Below are 17,414 nucleotides of genomic sequence, written 5' to 3' on the forward strand. Positions count from 1 at the left end.
CAATCTCCAATTTTTATTACCAGCACTTCACTTATTGCTTTGGGGACTTTTGGCTTTCCTTTTTGTTGTTGTTTTTGCTTTTTTTTTTCCCTCACCAGAGCAGGAATACTTAAAATCTAAATATGCAAAAAAGAAAGAAAAAAAGAAAAAATTTTCAAAAGGAAGAAACAGAAATGCTGATCTTATCTAATGATGCCACAAGTTTACTCCAAAATTGCTCAATACCCCATAATGGAGGAGGGAAAATTGATCGTCCTCATTATCGCTGCAGCTCTGTCAATACCAATATTGCCTTGTTTTGAATAAAATGTGCTGTTTTTTTCAATGTTGGTTCCAGTAAAATGGGGTTTTAGTGAAAATATGAGCAGTAGCAGGAAACCAGTCTGGTTTCTCCCCCTACAAATGGATTGATTTTCCTAACGCACATTACTTCCAAGGCAGGAAGGGGATAGTGGTTCAATTAGGACTCAGTGGTAAGCGCTCAGGGTCATCATCAGGCTGGACCCACAAGGCAAATTATCACAGAGAGATGTGCGGGGCCGCCTGTAGGAGTTTTCTGCCTTCTCCACTTAGCAGCTGAGTCTTCAAGTCTGTCCTTGTCCAGCTGTGGATATTTAATCTTCTTTATCTCTCCCACCCCCCACCTTCTCTCCTGGTCCAGGTTAATATGGTGGTCCCAGAGCCCAGTGAGGGCTGGGTCCTGGTGGGGTGGGTCCCTCCAAGGAGGCGTGGGCTATGAGTACATCAGGCCAGAGTGTGTCTTCTAGACATTAATCATGTAGTCCTAACGAAAAACCATCAGATGACCAGCATCTGCTTCCCCCAGACACTTAGAAAGAACTAGGGACTGTCACTGAGCTACTCAAATTTGGACTAGTCACTTATTCCAATTTGGTTGAAATGTTCTTTATTTGATGATTTTGGAAGACAGATGATACATTTTAAGTGACCTCTGCTCTTCTGGGATGTCACAGGTAAATATGTGTTTTATTTGTAAAGATGTGTTTTATCTGACAAGGTAAAGATGTGTTTTATTTGACAAGTCGTTGTGGTTTTTATCTTTGCTTACTTAGAATTAGCTCTTTCTTTATATGGGCATAAACTTTCCATTGTGCACAGCCCCCACCAGCCTAATACACTCGTTTGCAGTGCCCACATGGCCTTATAGGCATGGGAGTCTGTGATCTTGGTTTAGGTGTAAGAGGGTCCAAATCCCATTGAATCAGTAGAATCCATGTCTAAAGGCATGGCTTCCTGGATGTACTTGTATAGATTTGCAATGAAGACCAAGATGCATGTGGGCGCCTGCTTTAAATCTTCTGCTTCTTTTACAATTTACAAATTACATACATATTTTGGCCAATACTTCCTGGTTACAGAAGCCTAGGATCTTATATTAATAAAATATTTGTCTCTTTCCAGCTTTACTTCTCAACCTCCCCTTTGGTCCACCGTGTACTCTACCCCAGTAACATCCTCACCCTTTGCCGAATACGCCATAACCTTTTTGACTGATGCTCAAAGTTGAGAATGTCCTTTCTAATCCCATCCCTTTGCTGAGGTCCTACTTATTAAAGAGACAATTCACACGTTCTCTCATCTAAGAGAACTTTTCTGATCTTCCTAACTAGCACTGTGTCCACACCTGAATCGTTATAAACACCACACTATGACAAGCTGTCTATCTATTTACCAAGAACTGTGAACTGCTGCCAGAGACAATGGCTCCTCATCCTTGTGTCCCCAGCACATATCCCTGTGCCTCCAACACAACAGCTGCCCAGTAGGTGCAAGCACAAGGGCACAAGGTGTTCTAGGAAATAGCAGGTGCGCTGGACCAGAGAAGGTGGTCAGAAAAGGTGATGTGCCAACTGAGTGTTGAAGAATAATGAAAACAGTGCCAGGTCAGCAGGGGAAATGATCTTTCCTGAGCCTGTGGTCAGCCCTGAGATGGAGCATGAGGACATCACTAGGGAAATCCGCTTGTAAACAACCATCCAGGAGGATGCCTGCACAGCCTGGAACCTGAAACATCTGCGAAGAGTTTCCATCACCTTGGACACACACCCCCTCACTCCACGACAGCTAGGTCAGGTGAGCAGTGGGCCCCATGAGACCCAACATCAGCTTCCAGCCAGAACCCTTCCCCGCTGTGGCTTGGGCATCCTCGGTTAGCTCAGAGAAGGAGGGATTAACTTACCCTGAGTATCTCTATTGCTTTGGCCAAAGTAAATTGCTGACACAACTCTTTTAAGATATACTTTTTAAACAGATGTGTTGTTGTTGCTGTTGTTAGCAGATCTCCACACACGACTGTCTGGAGAAGATTCCTCAAACAAGACTACAGAGTCCACAGTCTCTTGTAGAGATAAGAGATCCATTTCCAAGCATTCTGTGACTCCAGCCCCAGTGTGTTGCTTTGAGCTTCCAAATAGACATTTACCCTTCCTTCATCTTCTGGGCACAGGGCACACAAATATCTACCCAGAAGTAGGTACTCATGTTGATTTGACACTAACTAATGGGAAACTTGGGCTAGCTACTTTCTCTGGGCCTCAGTTTCCTTAGCTTTAAAATGAGAATAATGAAAATACCTACCTCAATGGTATGTTTTTGGTGGGAGTCAACAGAAACAGCATTTGCGAAAGTACTTTTCCTTAAAGGATGCAAGTGTTTTCAGAATATTAATCCCTTTTAGTTGCAGTCTTCTTTTCTTACCTTGTATCAGTAAGGTTCCTGATTAATTATCATTTGTATTTATCAATTAATTTATCAATTGTATAATGCCAGCTGGAAATATACCTAAAATGTATTACCTTCCATTCTGTATTTCTAAAATTTTATATACTGTGACTCGGAGTCCTAGGAACATCGAGTACCAAAGCCAGAAGAGAAAGGTAGGGGGTACGAGAGCACATACTGCATGCCAGGTAGCCCTAAGGACACTCGAGCTATACTTCCCACTACTCTTCTCAATGGGAAAATATTATTATGAGAATACTGAGACTGAAGAGGTTACATCAATTTCCTAAGGTGACATAGCCAGTGAGTGGTAGAACTGGCACCCCAACCCAGGTCTTACTTCAAAGCCCATGTTTTTAAGACTGAGTCATGCACTCATTATAAGGAAGGGAACTCAGTATCTCACAAGGGGCATAAACTGATGGCCTACAGAAGTGTTTTATTTGGTGGGGGTAGTTTGGCTTTGCTTTTGTCTTGTTTCCCCCTAGTTAGAGTGTGAGTACCTCTAGGCAGGGCAAGTACACTTCCCTACGACCACAGGTCTCACCATTCCTTACTGTTTACACCTACACATTTACTTTACGACTCTGGCCCCAGGACACTGTGTCTGCAACCCCTGTGATCTAGGCCAAATCTGAGTAGCTGAAATTGAGGTGCAGGGAAAGGAAGTGGCCCATGTTAAGTCATAGAAATAACGATGGTACAGGACTGGAGGAAAGGTCGCCAGATAATTGGACCAGAGCTCACCCTATCAACTTTAACTTCCACTCCATCATTCTATGTCCACTGTAGCTTCCTTTTGATGCTCTTCATCTCCATGCAAGATTATGTCCATCTGTTCTATTTAAGAGGCTACCCTAAGAAGTCACTTGGATTTTGACCAGGATCTGAGACTTTTCCACCCAGGGACAATAGAAATATTTGGGGAAGAATGGGGTCAGAATGAAAGAGCAGAAGAAACATAGAAATTCAACATATTTGAAATCTCTAATGTGTTGTAATTTAATAAAGCAAGACTCCTACTTTGCCAATTTCCTTGTTGAAGGAAATGGCTCTTTTCAAATAGCTTGCCCTTACACAATGCTATCCAGGGCTATTAATGCTGTCGATACTTGAGCTATTTGAAACCCACATGATTAGTTCTTTGTGTTTGAAATACAGGCTAATTCCAGAAAATGGCACCCTTTCCAAATTGAGGTGCAAATCAGTTGACAGATGCAGCCCGAGCCTGATCTTCTTTCTGTCCCATCATACTGTGTGGGAGGCTCCCATTGCAGCAGAATCTGGAACACACCCAACAGTGAGGGGCGGTGCACACTGACTATAGACAACAGTCTCTCTAATGCCCAGGTCTGATCATGTTCTTGCTTTCCAACTGCCTCCCACCCACGGCTACCACCTCCCTACAGGGAAGGCAACTTGGTGCAGTGAGAGGAGGTCCTGGAGCCTCCCATCAGGCACATCCACCACCTAGCTATGATGTTAACTCTGTCACTTAAGTGCTACAAGTTTCAGGTCCTCATCTGTGAAGTGGGAATACTGATGTCTACCTTGCAGGGTCATTATGAAGATCAAATGATAAAATGCTTGTAAAGTTTCGGCAACTAATAGCAGTAGCTACACCAGTCAGCAAGTGTTTCCCATGGTGCCTTGCATGTTCTGCTTGCCATGTTAAGTGCTCCTGCATTGCTTCAGCTGCTCCTCACAATAATGCCATGAGGAAGATGATATTATTCTCCCCACACTACAGCAAAGAAAATTAAGGGTCGTGGAGGTTAGATAATTTCCCATGGTTCTGTGGCTGTTAAGTGGCAGAGAGATTTGACCAAAATCTGTCATCTTCAGAGCCTCATATAGTGGGTGCTCATTAACCACAGCAGTGATGATGATGCTAACAACAAAGGATGGTAATCCAATAAAATCCAACTGCCTGTGGATGGTACTCAAGGCCCCTCATGATTTGGCTTCAACCTACTTCTCCTGCCCCATTTACTGCCTTTCTACCCGCATGGTCTATCCTCGCCCAACTGAACTATTTGAAGTCCCCGCATGGGCATCTCCACGTGTACCTCTCTCTGTTGTCTTGTCCCACCCTCCTCTACCTGATCTGGCATAGACAGGTCTCTTCTTTAAAGTCTGGCTCCAGTGTCCCCATCTCTGTGTGGCTTTCTCTCCCCTCTGCCCCAAGGCCCTGTGGGCAAACCTTTGTTACAGTTAGAATATCTAACTATCTTCTCCACTCGTCTGAGTACCCACCCTCAAACTCAGGCTGTGTGTTACTGTGACATTGGTGTCTGAATCCCCAGTGGCACCTAGTAGGTGCTGCGTAATTATTAATAAAAGTAAATACATCACATTGGTGGCCCCGACACAGGCCGAGTTCCACCTCTGTGAAACTGGATCTGACTTCCCACCCTCTGAGTTCCCACTGTCATGCACAGAGCAAATAACCCTCTGCTACGACATGAACGGAAGCGCAGTGGTGCTGGGACAAGAGAGCTCTCCACTACTGGTCAGAGTTCTAGCCCAGAGCCACGTCCCTACAGCAAGCCCCTCATGGCTGCTGAGCATGCCAGAAAGAAAGAGAAAAGGCCTTTCTTCTCAGTTACTTCTTTCAGCGGCCAACTCAGCTCCAACAGAACTGAGCTGGACTTCACTTTTGCCTTGTGCTTAGTACAGCAACATTCACAATATAATTCCTAGAGTCCAATGTTAACACTGGCGATGATACAAGAGGAAAAAAAACTCAGCTGGATTATTTGTTTCCAAGAGCAGCTCGCACTGCTAGCATTTTGCAGAGGGAAAAACCCCCTCTTGGTCATGAACAGAACAAATTTAATGTGGCCACAATTAGAAATAAACCAGACAACCCATGTAAGTAGTTAAGTTGTTGCTTTTAAAATGATATCTGTACCTTGGAAAGCTATCAATTTCTCATCCATAAGGCAGGAAGAGCATCTGAGGGATGTAAGGTGGGTAAGAGTATAGGGATGCTGGGAATCACCAGGCCCACCTAAAGGGAGATGAGTGGGAACTCACAGTCCATCTTTTTTTTTTTTTTCTTTTGCGGTACACGGGCCTCTCACTGCTGTGGCCTCTCCCATTGCGGAACACAGGCTCCGGACGCACAGGCTCAGCGGCCATGTGGGATCTTCCCGGACCGGGGCACAAACCCGTGTCCCCTGCATCGGCAGGCGGACTCTCAACCACTGCGCCACCAGGGAAGCCCCTCCATCTTTTTAGGAATACTGCCATCTACTGAAACTTCCAGCTGCTTTCTCTGCCCCAAAACCTGCAGTCCTTCTGTCAGTTTCATTTCAGCATTTTCTTGTGTGTGTCTCATTTCTCATTTGATCTACTATTCTGTTTGTTGTTATGAGGTTTCCCACCGCCCCCACCTCTTTCAGAAGTTAATTACTGTAATTACCCAACTTTTAATAGCTGCTGATCTGGCATCTGCAGAAAATTTCTGAGAACATGTACCACTGCATTTCATTTGCATATTTGAGAGAGAGTGTGTGAGAGTCAGACTTTTCCTAAATTACTTATTGTGACCTGAATAGAGAAAAAGTATCCTACCAAGTGGAAGCCTCATCTGCATACTTAATTTGTCCAATTACCATCCCAAGAGGAGGGAAAGTTCCTCCCCACACACTGATGTGACAACTCATGGTGTTTATCTGAAACTGGGGCTTCTCCACAGAGTCTTCATGCACTAGGAAGCGGAAGGACAGGCCACTGTCTGCTCTGCATCACTTCGTCAGTCATCCTCACGGTGGAGTTTTGCACAACGTGTTTATCAGCAACCGTTTGACTGCTAAGACCACCCAAACCACTGGCTTGGCTGTTCTCATTGCAAGTGCATTGCAGGGTATGAAATACAGTTAGGGAAGCCCAGATGCATGACCCTGCATTCTGCAAGAGCTGCAGAGATGAGAGATCTACTCATCAAACACATCTTGACCTTGAGCCTAGAAGTGAGTTTTAGATCTCCCCTCAACACCTCCATGATTTTAGGAAGTTACACAACTCTCTTGAGCTTTAAGCACCTGCAAAATGGGGGAGATTCTCATTTTAATGAGCTGTTATGAACACTGATTAATGTTCCTGGAATAGAAGTAACACTCAATGTGTATTAGTTTCCAGTATGCTCCAGGCAGAACCTGTCGTGAATACTAAGGTAAAGAAAGTAAGGTCCCAGGCTTTAGATAACCAAATGACTCAAAGACATTTGATTTAGGGGTCAAATAATTTTATCCATCAGTTAGATGCCTAAGGCAAGTGTGGTGGCTGGTCTTTAAAGATGGCCCCCAACAATTCCCCCTCTCCTGTACACGCAAGCCACCCCTCACGTCAGTAAAGGAGACACAGGTCCCTTCTCGCTGAGTCTAAGCTGAACCTGTGACTCACTTTGACCAACAGAATGCCATGGAAGTAATGCTGGCTCGTTCCAGGCAAAAGCCTCCAGAAGGCTCGGCATCTTCTGTTTTTGTGCTTTGGGGAACCCTGAGCTGCTATGTGGCCTGCTAGAGAATCCAGGTGGAGGTGTACAGGTAGAAGCCAGATGGTGAGGGCTACATGGAGGAGAAGCCAGGCCCTACCAAGGCCCCAGACATCTGACCCAGCTGGGCCAGCCTAGGAGCCTCTCACCATTTGAGCCAGCTTGTGAACTGCCAGCTCTGTGAGTGGAGAACCCATCTGGGTGCCCAGCTGATACCATGTGGAGCAGACAGAAGCTGTCCCTGCGGTGCCTGTCTAAACTGCTGACCCACAGAGCCACGAGGAAGAACGAGACCATTATTGCTAACTTGGCAGCCCTCTGTAATACAGCGATAGATAACTAAAGGAGCAATCAAACCCATTCTAGCCCAGGCTACTGCTGTCCCATAAACGTTGAAAGATATAAAGTGCATATTCCGTTTCACTATTAGATGCATCCCTACTCGTTGGTTTGATGATCACTTTATCATCACTTTCCAGGAGAGGATCAGGAACCAGATAAAGGATTCCAGTTACAAAGAGACATGTAGACATGGAATTGAGTTAGTCCTTTTTTAACTCCTGTACCTAGTTTACAGGATTTCCTAAGTAAAACAGTCCCTTCCCTACACATCAAGGCTTTTGCTCCTCCACTCCACTTCTCACCAATTTCGGAGGATTTGCAATATTTTTACTAAGCCATTGTCATTTTCAATGATTAATAACACCCCTATAGTTGACCCTTAAACAACACAGGTTTAAACTGCACAGGTCCACTTATGCATGGATTTTTTAAAATAAATATAAGACCTGTATTTTCATTTTACAGATCTTTACCTGAGTGTCGGGAAAAGTTTATGTTCAATTAGAGATCACAATATGTGGAATCAAAACTAGCATCTGAGTCCTGATTCTACCCAAACTTTTCCACCTTCCTGTCCTTGGGTGAGTCATTTAGCAACTCCTTTGTTTTCGAGGCAGAGATAGTAGTACACTGTGTGAGCGTCAGCACCCTTAACCCCCATGTTGTTCAAGGGTCAACTGTAGTCACCATTTCTTCTTAAAACATATCACCTCCTTTTTAACTCCAGGACAAAACAAAGCTGGACCCGCACCCCCGTGAGCCCCCATTCTCCTATAGACGCCACTGCCGTGCAGGGGAAAGACCATAACAACTGCCACCAGGTAGGACCACATTTAATACCAGGTCCACCAACTCAGAATCCTTAAAAGGCATGTACATTGTCTAAGACTCGGTTTCCCCACTGGCTAAAATGGAAACAATGATACTCCCCACCAAACATCTATGAGGGTAGATAATCAGTGAAAGGGTGTGGCACCGTGCCTGGTACATGGCAGCTGCTCGGTTCAAGTAATTTCCTTTCGTCTGCTACTAATTCAAGAGCGTATTTTCCAGGGCTTCCTCAACTTTGAGTTTCTTTCTCAGAACCTCTAGAGAACATATTCTCTAAATTGAGAGCACTTCCTGAGAATCTGCCTCGTTCTGTTGCTTTCACCGGTACAAGCGCACGTCGCTGCAGTAGGGCCGTCCGTGCTGCCAGGACAGGAGCTAAGAGCCACCTTGACTCCCCCCCTTCCCGTTTCCTGCACCCCGTTCATCCCAGGGCCTTGATTCTATCTCCCAATAGGTCTCCTGACTCCTGGCTCTACACACTCTCCCACAGACGCCACCATAATCAAGCTACCACCATGTGCTACCAGACTGCGGACATGGCTTCCTAACTGCTGTCCCCATTCTCTTCCACACAGCCCCATTCCCAGGCCACCCTCCATGCAACAAGAGAGATTTTTAATACAAAAACCTGATCATGTCCCCCTCCATTCACTTGAGAGAGACTTCGTGTTGCCCTTGGGATAAAACCCCACAGCTTGTCAGGGCGGCAGCCTTCCTCCGCCTGCCCCATCGGGCACACTTCCAGCTCTCCCGCTTTGCTCCCACCCCAGACACCTGCAGCAGGCTCCTTCCCACCTGCTTAATTGCTACTCATCTTTCAGGGCTCTGCTTAAATGTCACCATCAAAGAGATGGCTTCCCTGACATCCACACCTTCATCTAAATTAGATTTAATTAGGTCTTCCCCCTCCACTTCCATTCCCATTATTCTCTGTCAGCACCCATTTTTTTCCCTTAATATCACATGTGACAATTTGTAATTGTAGATTCATTTGTGAGCTTATTTACTTAGTCTGTCTGCCCCACCACCACCTCCCGGTCCCCACCACAGATGTGGGCTCCTTGGACAGTGCTCAGTTCTCATCCTGTTAGCCCTGCATGTCCTACGTAGAGCGCCGAGCCAGGGTCACAGCCAATATCTAAGCAATGGATAAATTAATGGGGAGCAGAGGGCTTCTGGTCCCACCAATGCCCAGCGCTATATGTAGCACTTATATGGGACTTGCCTCATGAAGGTAAATCATTTCATTCAGTTTTTGTTTGGCTGTTGTTTTCAGAAGGTCACATCACCAACAGGAACAATCTGTTTTGAGTGGCCATGGAAGCGTGGGCAGAACTCAATCAAGGGTCTCAGACCCACTGATACTCCCCTGCAGGAGGCACTTCACGAAGGAGGCTCTGTTCATACAGGGGACTGGAGGCAAAGGCAAAAGGGGAAAGGGAGTCTCTGGCCAGAGGAGCTTAAATGATCAGTCATGAAAAAGACAAACTCATGTGTTCACAACAAGTACCTGAGGGTGATCTTCATGGTACAACTGAGGCAGCAGCCTCACCATGACGCACAGGATCCCAGGGTGCATGATCACAGCATCACCTTCATCCGTCCTGCAGAGAGAGGGGAGCGGGACATCAGACGTAAGCCTTCGCTTCTGCTTTCCACAGAACTTTCTGGATCTTTCTAACACAGGCCACGATACACAACCACAGCCTACCACTTAATTATATGACCTTGAACTGATTAATCTGAGCCTAACTTCCCCCAACTGCACGATGGAGCTAACAATGCCACACTTTCCGCGTAGAGTCACAGAACAATGCCGCTGTGCACTAAGGCACAGTGTCCGGCACGGAGCAGATGCTTCACGGAAGGTAGTTCCCTGGGCCGCTACCCTCTCTCCAGATATGTGGGAGGTGGAGAAGCTCTCATTTTATATCAAACAAACACACAAAGGACCATGTCTGGATCCCTTCAAGATGGTGTAAGCACACCCTACTCTGTCCTACCCACTGAATTAAACTAAAACCCCAGATAGAACGCATGAGCAGCTCTCTGAGGACTCTGAAAAGTAAACGGTAGCACAGCAGGAAACCAAACCCAAAGCACCATGCAACTGGTAACGTGTTTCCTGGGGCTTCCCCCTCCAGTATCTCCCGGAATGGGCTTACAAGGAGTAAGAACCGTGCACCACGTGTGGACAGAACAGACACAGCCTCCAAGAGGAGGCTCTATTTCTAGTCTAAGGAGTGGGAAAAGAGGCTCCAACAGGGCCCAGAGCATGGAGGAAAATCCCTGGAATTTTCTTTGTTGAGTTTCTCCATTCTTTCTCACTTCAGCCTCCAAGAAACCGCACAGCAGCAGCAGTGACCAGGCAAGCATCTGAAATTCTCGGGGAGGGGAACCCTCCTCTCTGACCAGAGGAACTCTGGTCCCAAGAGTCAGGCAAAATCCCCAATGTTTTTGTCTCTCTTTTTCCTCTCCCTGCTTGGCCCCAGAGACAGATGCAATTGTGGGAAGTGCATGGCAGAGCAGAGAAACTAAAGCTCCAGCTTTCTAGACAGAGGAGAAGGAAGGGACCCCAGAGAGCCAGAAAGTGTCGGGAAGATGATGAAGAGGAGCAGACTTAAGAGTGAAAACACTAAGTTGTGTATCAACCTCTGAGCTCATTTCTGAGCTGCACATGTGTGGATCTGACCCTAAACCACATTCCGAAGGCTTTGAGAATTGCTCAGGAAGAGGTTTGAAAAAGTTTTAAAAATTGAAAAACCACTCGCTAAGCTAGCAAAGACAGAAAAAGACACAAATTACCAACATCAGAAATGAAAGAGAGAATACCACTGCACACCCCACAGAAAGGATAAGAAAATACTACAAATAACTCTGTGCACACAAATCTGACAACCTAGATAAAATGGACCAGTTCCCTCAAAGCCACAAACTACCAAAAGTAAGCAAGAAGAAATAAATAACCAGGACAGTTTATAGCGAGCACAAAGACTGGATATGTAGCTTAAAACCTTTCCACAAAGAAAACTCCAGCCCCAGATGTTTCCACTGGTGAATTCTACCATACATTTAAAAGATAAATAACACCAATTCTATACAATTTCTTTCAAAATATACAAGAGAACACTGCCCAATGCATTTTATGAGACCAGAATTACTCTGATATCAAAAGCAGACAAAGCCAGTATAAGAAAAGAAAACTACCTGCCAACATCTCTTAGAAAAATAGGTGCAAAAATCCTCAATAAACTACTGGAAATCAAATATAACTATATATAAAATAAATAAGGCACTATGGCCAATTTGTCTTATCTCACAAATGCAAGGCTGGTTCACTATTCAAATATCAGCCAATGCAGGGACTTCCCTGGTGGCACAGTGGTTAAAAATCTGCCTGCCAATGCAGGGGACTCAGGTTCGAGCCCTGGTCTGGGAAGATCCCACATGCTGCGGAGCAACTAAGCCCGTGTGCCACAGCTACTGAGCCTGCGCTCTAGAGCCTGTGAGCCAAAACTACTGAGGCCCACATACCTAGAGCCTGTGCTCCACAACAAAGAGAAGCCACCACAATGAGAAGCCCGTGCACCGCAATGAAGAGTAGCCCCTCCTTACCACAACTAGAGAAAGCCTGCACACAGCAACGAAGGCCCAATGCAGCCAAAAAATAAATAAATAATAAAATTGAGGACTAGAAAATTGGTTCAAGATGGCAGAGTAGAAGGACATGTGCTCACTCCCTCTTGTGAGAGCAATGGAATCAGAACTAACTATTGAACAGTCATGGACAGGAAGACACTGAAACTCACCAAAAATGATACCCCACATCCAGAGTCAAAGAAGAAGCTGCAGTGAGATGGCAGGAGGGGCGCAATCACAATACAATCAAATCCCATTAACTGCTGGGTGGCTGACTCACAAACTGGAGAACAGTTATAACACAGAAGTCCACCCACTGGAGTGAAGGTTCTGAGCTCCACGTCAGGCTTCCCAACCTGGGGGTCTGGCAACAGGAGGAGGAATTCCCAGAGAATCAGACTTTGAAGGCTAGTGGGATTTGATTGCAGGACTTCAACAGGACTGGGGGAAACAGAGACTCCACTCTTGGGGGGCACACACAAAGTAGTGTGTGCATCAGGACCTAGGGGGAAGGAGCAGTGACCCCATTGGAGACTGAACCAGACCTACCAGCTAGTGTTGGAGGGTCTCCTGCAGAGGCGGGAGGTGGCTGTGGCTCACCGGGGGGGCAAGGACACTGGCAGCAGAAGCTCTGGGAACTACTCCATGAGCCCTCCCAGAGTCTGCCATTAGCCCCACCAAAGAGCCTGTAGCCTCCAGTGCTGGGTTGCCTCAGGCCAAACAACCAACAGGGAGGGAACTCAGCCCCACCCATCATCAAACAAGCAGATTAAACTTTTACTGAGCTCTGCCCACCAGAGCAACACCCAGCTCTACCCACCACCAGTCCCTCTCATCAGGAAGCTTGCACAAGCCTCGTAGATAGCCTCATCCACCAGAGGGCAGAGAGCAGAAGCAAGAAAAATTACAATCCTGCAGCCTGTGGAAGGAAAACCACAGTCACAGAAAGACAGACAAAATGAAAAGGCAGAGGACTATGTACAAGATGATGGAACACGATAAAACGTCAGAAAAACAACTAAATGAAGTGGAGATAGGCAACCTTCCAGCAAAAGAATTCAGAATAATGATAGTGAAGATGATCCAGGACCTCAGAAACAGAATGGAGGCATAGATCGAGAAGATGCAAGAAATGTTTAACAGAGACCTAGAAGAATTAAAGGAAAAACACCTAGAAGAATTAAAGAACAAACAAACAGAGATGAACAATACAATAACTGAAATGAAAAATACACTAGAAGGAATCAATAGCAGAAAAACTGAGACAGAAGAACGCATAAGTGACCTGGAAGACAGAATAGTGGAATTCACTGCCACAGATCAGAGTAAAGAAAAAAAAGTGAAAAGAAATGAAGACAGTCTAAGAGACCTCTGGGACAACATTAAACACAACAACATTTGCATTATAGGGGTCCCAGGAGGAGAAGAGAGAGAAAAAGGACCCGGGGAAATTTTTGAATAGTTGAAAACTTCCCTAACATAGGAAAGGAAATAGCCACCCAAGTCCAGGAATCACAGAGAATCCCAGGCAGGATAAACCCAAGGAGAAACACCCCAAGAAACATAGTCATCAAATTGACAAAAATTAAACAGAAAGAAAATTATTAAAAGCAACAAGGGAAAAAAGACAAATAACATACAAGGGAACTCCCATAAGGTTAACAGCTGATTTCTCAGCAGAAACTCTAAAAGCCAGAAGGGAGTGGCATGATATATTTAAAGTGATGAAAGGGAAGAACCTACAACCAAGATTACTCTACCTGGCAAGGACCTCTTTCAGATTCAATGGAGAAATCAAAAACATTACAGAAAAGCAAAAGCTAAGAGAATTCAGAACTACCAAACCAGCTCTACAACAAATGCTAAAGGAATTTCTCTAAGTGGGAAGTACAAGAGAAGAAAAGGACCTACAAAAACAAACCCATAACAATTAAGAAAATGGTAACAGGAACATACATATTGATAATTACCTTAAATGTGAATGGGTTAAATGCTCCAACCAAAAGACACAGGCTCGCTGAATGGATACAAAAACAAGACCCATATATATATATATATATATATATATATATATATATGTTGTTTAGAAGAGACCCACTTCAGACCTAGGGACACATACACACTGAAAGTGAGGGGATGGAAAAAGATATTCCATGAAAATGGAAATCAAAAGAAAGCTGGAGTAGAAATACTCATATCAGATAAAATAGGCTTTAAAATAAACAATGTTACAAGAGTCAAGGAAGGACACTACATAATGATCAAGGGATCAATCCAAGAAGAAGACATAACACTTACATATGCACCTAACACAGGAGCACCTCAATACATAAGGCAAATGCTAACAGCTGTAAAAGAGGAAATGGACAGTAACACAATAAGAGCGGGGGACTTTAACACCTCACTTGCACCAATGGACAGATCATCCAGACTGAAAATTAATAAGGAAACACAAAGTTTAAACGACACAATAGACCAGATAGATTTAATTGATATGTATAGGACATTCCATCCAAAAAACAGCAGATTACACTTTCTTCTCAAGTGCACATGGAACATTCTCTAGGACAGATCACATCTTGGGTCACAAATCAAGCCTTGGTAAATTTAAGAAAACTGAAATCATATCAAGCTTCTTTTCTGACCACAATGCTATGAGATTAGAAATAAATTACAGGGAAAAAAATGTAAAAACCACAAACACATGGAGGCTAAACAACACATTACTAAATAACCAAGAGATCACTGAAGAAATCAAAAATACCTAGAGACAAATGACAATGAAAACACAACGATCCAAAACCTATGGGATGCACTAAAAGCAGTTCTAAGAGGGAAGTTTATAGCAATATAATCCTATCTCAAGAAACAAGAAAAATCTCAAATAGACAATCTAACCTTACACCTAAAGGAAACAGAGAAAGAAGAAGAAACAAAACCCAAAGTTAGTAGAAGGAAAGAAATCATAAAGGTCAGAGCAGAAATAAATGAAATAGAAACAAAGAAAACAATAGCAAAGATTAATAAAACTAAAAGCTGGTTCTTTGAGAAGATAAACAAAAGTGATAAACCTTTAGCCAGACTCATCAAGAAAAAGAGGGAGAGGACTCAAATCAATAAAATTAGATATGAAAAAGGAAAAGTTACAACAGACACCACAGAAATATAAAGCAGCATAAGATACTACTACAAGCAACTCTATGCCAATAAAATAGACAACCTGGAATAAATGGACAAATTCTTAGAAAGGTATAAACTTCCAAGACTGAACCAGGAAGAAATAGGAAATATGAACAGATCAATTACAAGTAATGAAATTGAAACTGTGATTAAAAATCTCTCAACAAACAAAAGTCCAGCACCAGGTGGCTTCAGGTGAATCCTATCAAACATTTAGAGAAGAGCTAACACGCAACCTTCTCAAACTCTTCCAAAAAATTGCAGAGGAAGGAACACTCCCAAACTCATTCTACGAGGCCACCATCACACTGATACCAAAACCAGACAAAGATACTACAAAAAAAGAAAATTACAGACCAGTATCACTGATGAATATAGTTGCAAAAACCCTCAACAAAACACTAGCAAACAGAATCCAATAGCACATTAAAATGATCATACACCATGATCAAGTGGGATTTATCCCAGGGATGCAAGAATTCTTCAATATATGCAAATCAATCAATGTGATACACCATATTAACAAACTGAAGAATAAAAACCATATGATCGTCTGAATAGATGCATAAAAAGCTTTTGACAAAATTCAACATCCATTTATGATAAAAAAAAACTCTCCAGAAAGTGGGCATAGAGGGAAACTACCTCAACCAATATAGGCCATACATGACAAACACACAGCAAACATTATTCTCAATGGTGAAAAACTGAAAGCATTTCCTCTAAGATCAGGAACAAGACAAGGATGTCCACTCTCACCACTATTATTCAACATAGTTCTGGAAGTCCTAGCCAGAGAAGAAAAAGAAATAAAAGGAATCCAAACTGGAAAAGAAGAAGTAAAACTGTCACTGACAGAAGTAAAACTGTCACTGACCTGATACTATACATACAGAATCCTAAAGATGCCACCAGAAAACTATTAGAACTAATCAATGAATTTGGTAAAGCTGCAGGATACAAAATTAATGCACAGAAATCTCTTGCATTCCTATATATTACCAATGAAAGATCAGAAAGAGAAATTAAGGAAACAATCCCATTCACCATTGCAACAAAAAGAATAAAATACCTAGGAATAAAGCTACCTAAGGAAATAAAAGACCTGTACTCAGAAAACTGTAAGACACTGATGAAAGAAATCAAAGATGACACAAACAGGTGGAGCAATATACCATGTTCTTGGATTAGAAGAATCAATATTGTCAAAATGACTATACTACCCAAAACAATCTACAGATTCAATGCAATCCCTATCAAATTACTGATGGCATTTTTTACAGAGCTAGAACAAAAAAATCTTAAAATTTGTATGGAGACAAAAAAGACCCTGAATAGCCAAAGCAATCTTGAGGGAAAAAACTGGAGCTGGAGGAATCAGACTCCCTGACTTCAGACTATACTACAAAGCTACAGTAATCAAGACAATATGGTACTGGCACAAAAACAGAAATACAGATCAATGGAATAGGATAGAAAGCCCAGAGATAAACTCATGCACCTATGGTCAACTAATCTATGACAAAGGAGGCAAGGATATACAATGGAGAAAAGACAGTCTCTTCAATAAGTGGTGCTGGGAAAACTGGACGGCTACATGTAAAAGAAGGAAATTAGAACACTCCCTAACACCATACACAAAAATAAACTCAAAATGGATTAAAGACCTAAATGTAAGGCAAGACACTCTAAAACTCTTAGAGGAAAACATAGGCAGAACACTCTATGACATAAATCACAGCAAGATCCTTTTTGACCCACCTCCTAGAGAAATGGAAATAAAAACAAAAATAAAACAAATGGGACCTAATGAAACTTAAAACCTTTTGCACAGCAAAGGAAACCACAAACCAGATAAAAAGACAACTCTCAGAATGGGAGAAAATATGTGCAAACGAAGCAACTGACAAAGGACTAATCTCCAAAATATACAAGCAGCTCATGCAGCTCAATATCAAAAAAACAAACAACCCAATCAAAAAATGGGCAGAAGGCCTAAATAGACATTTCTCCAAAGAAGATATACAGATTGCCGACAAACACATGAAAGGATGCTCAACATCACTAATCATGAGAGAAATGCAAATCAAAACTGCAATGAGGTATCATCTCACACCAGTAAGAATGGCCATCATCAAAAAATCTACAAACAACAAATGCTGGAGAGGGTGTGGAGAAA

General features: G+C 43.3%; 1 protein-coding gene across 1 annotated transcript in view; it reads right to left on the reverse strand.

The window, feature by feature from the left end:
* LOC307175471 (WD repeat- and FYVE domain-containing protein 4-like) overlaps positions 1-17,414 on the reverse strand; it is a gene marked incomplete at its 5' end in the record, with an annotated part of 227,684 nt that overhangs the window by 193,839 nt on the left and 16,431 nt on the right. The window contains one exon of the mRNA XM_079900580.1: positions 9,927-10,020. Coding sequence (XP_079756706.1) covers positions 9,927-10,020 — 94 coding nt within the window. The remainder of the gene's footprint in view (positions 1-9,926; positions 10,021-17,414) is intronic.

This window comes from Stenella coeruleoalba, assembly GCF_951394435.1.
Source record: "Stenella coeruleoalba genome assembly, chromosome: 16".
NCBI lineage: Eukaryota > Metazoa > Chordata > Mammalia > Artiodactyla > Delphinidae > Stenella > Stenella coeruleoalba.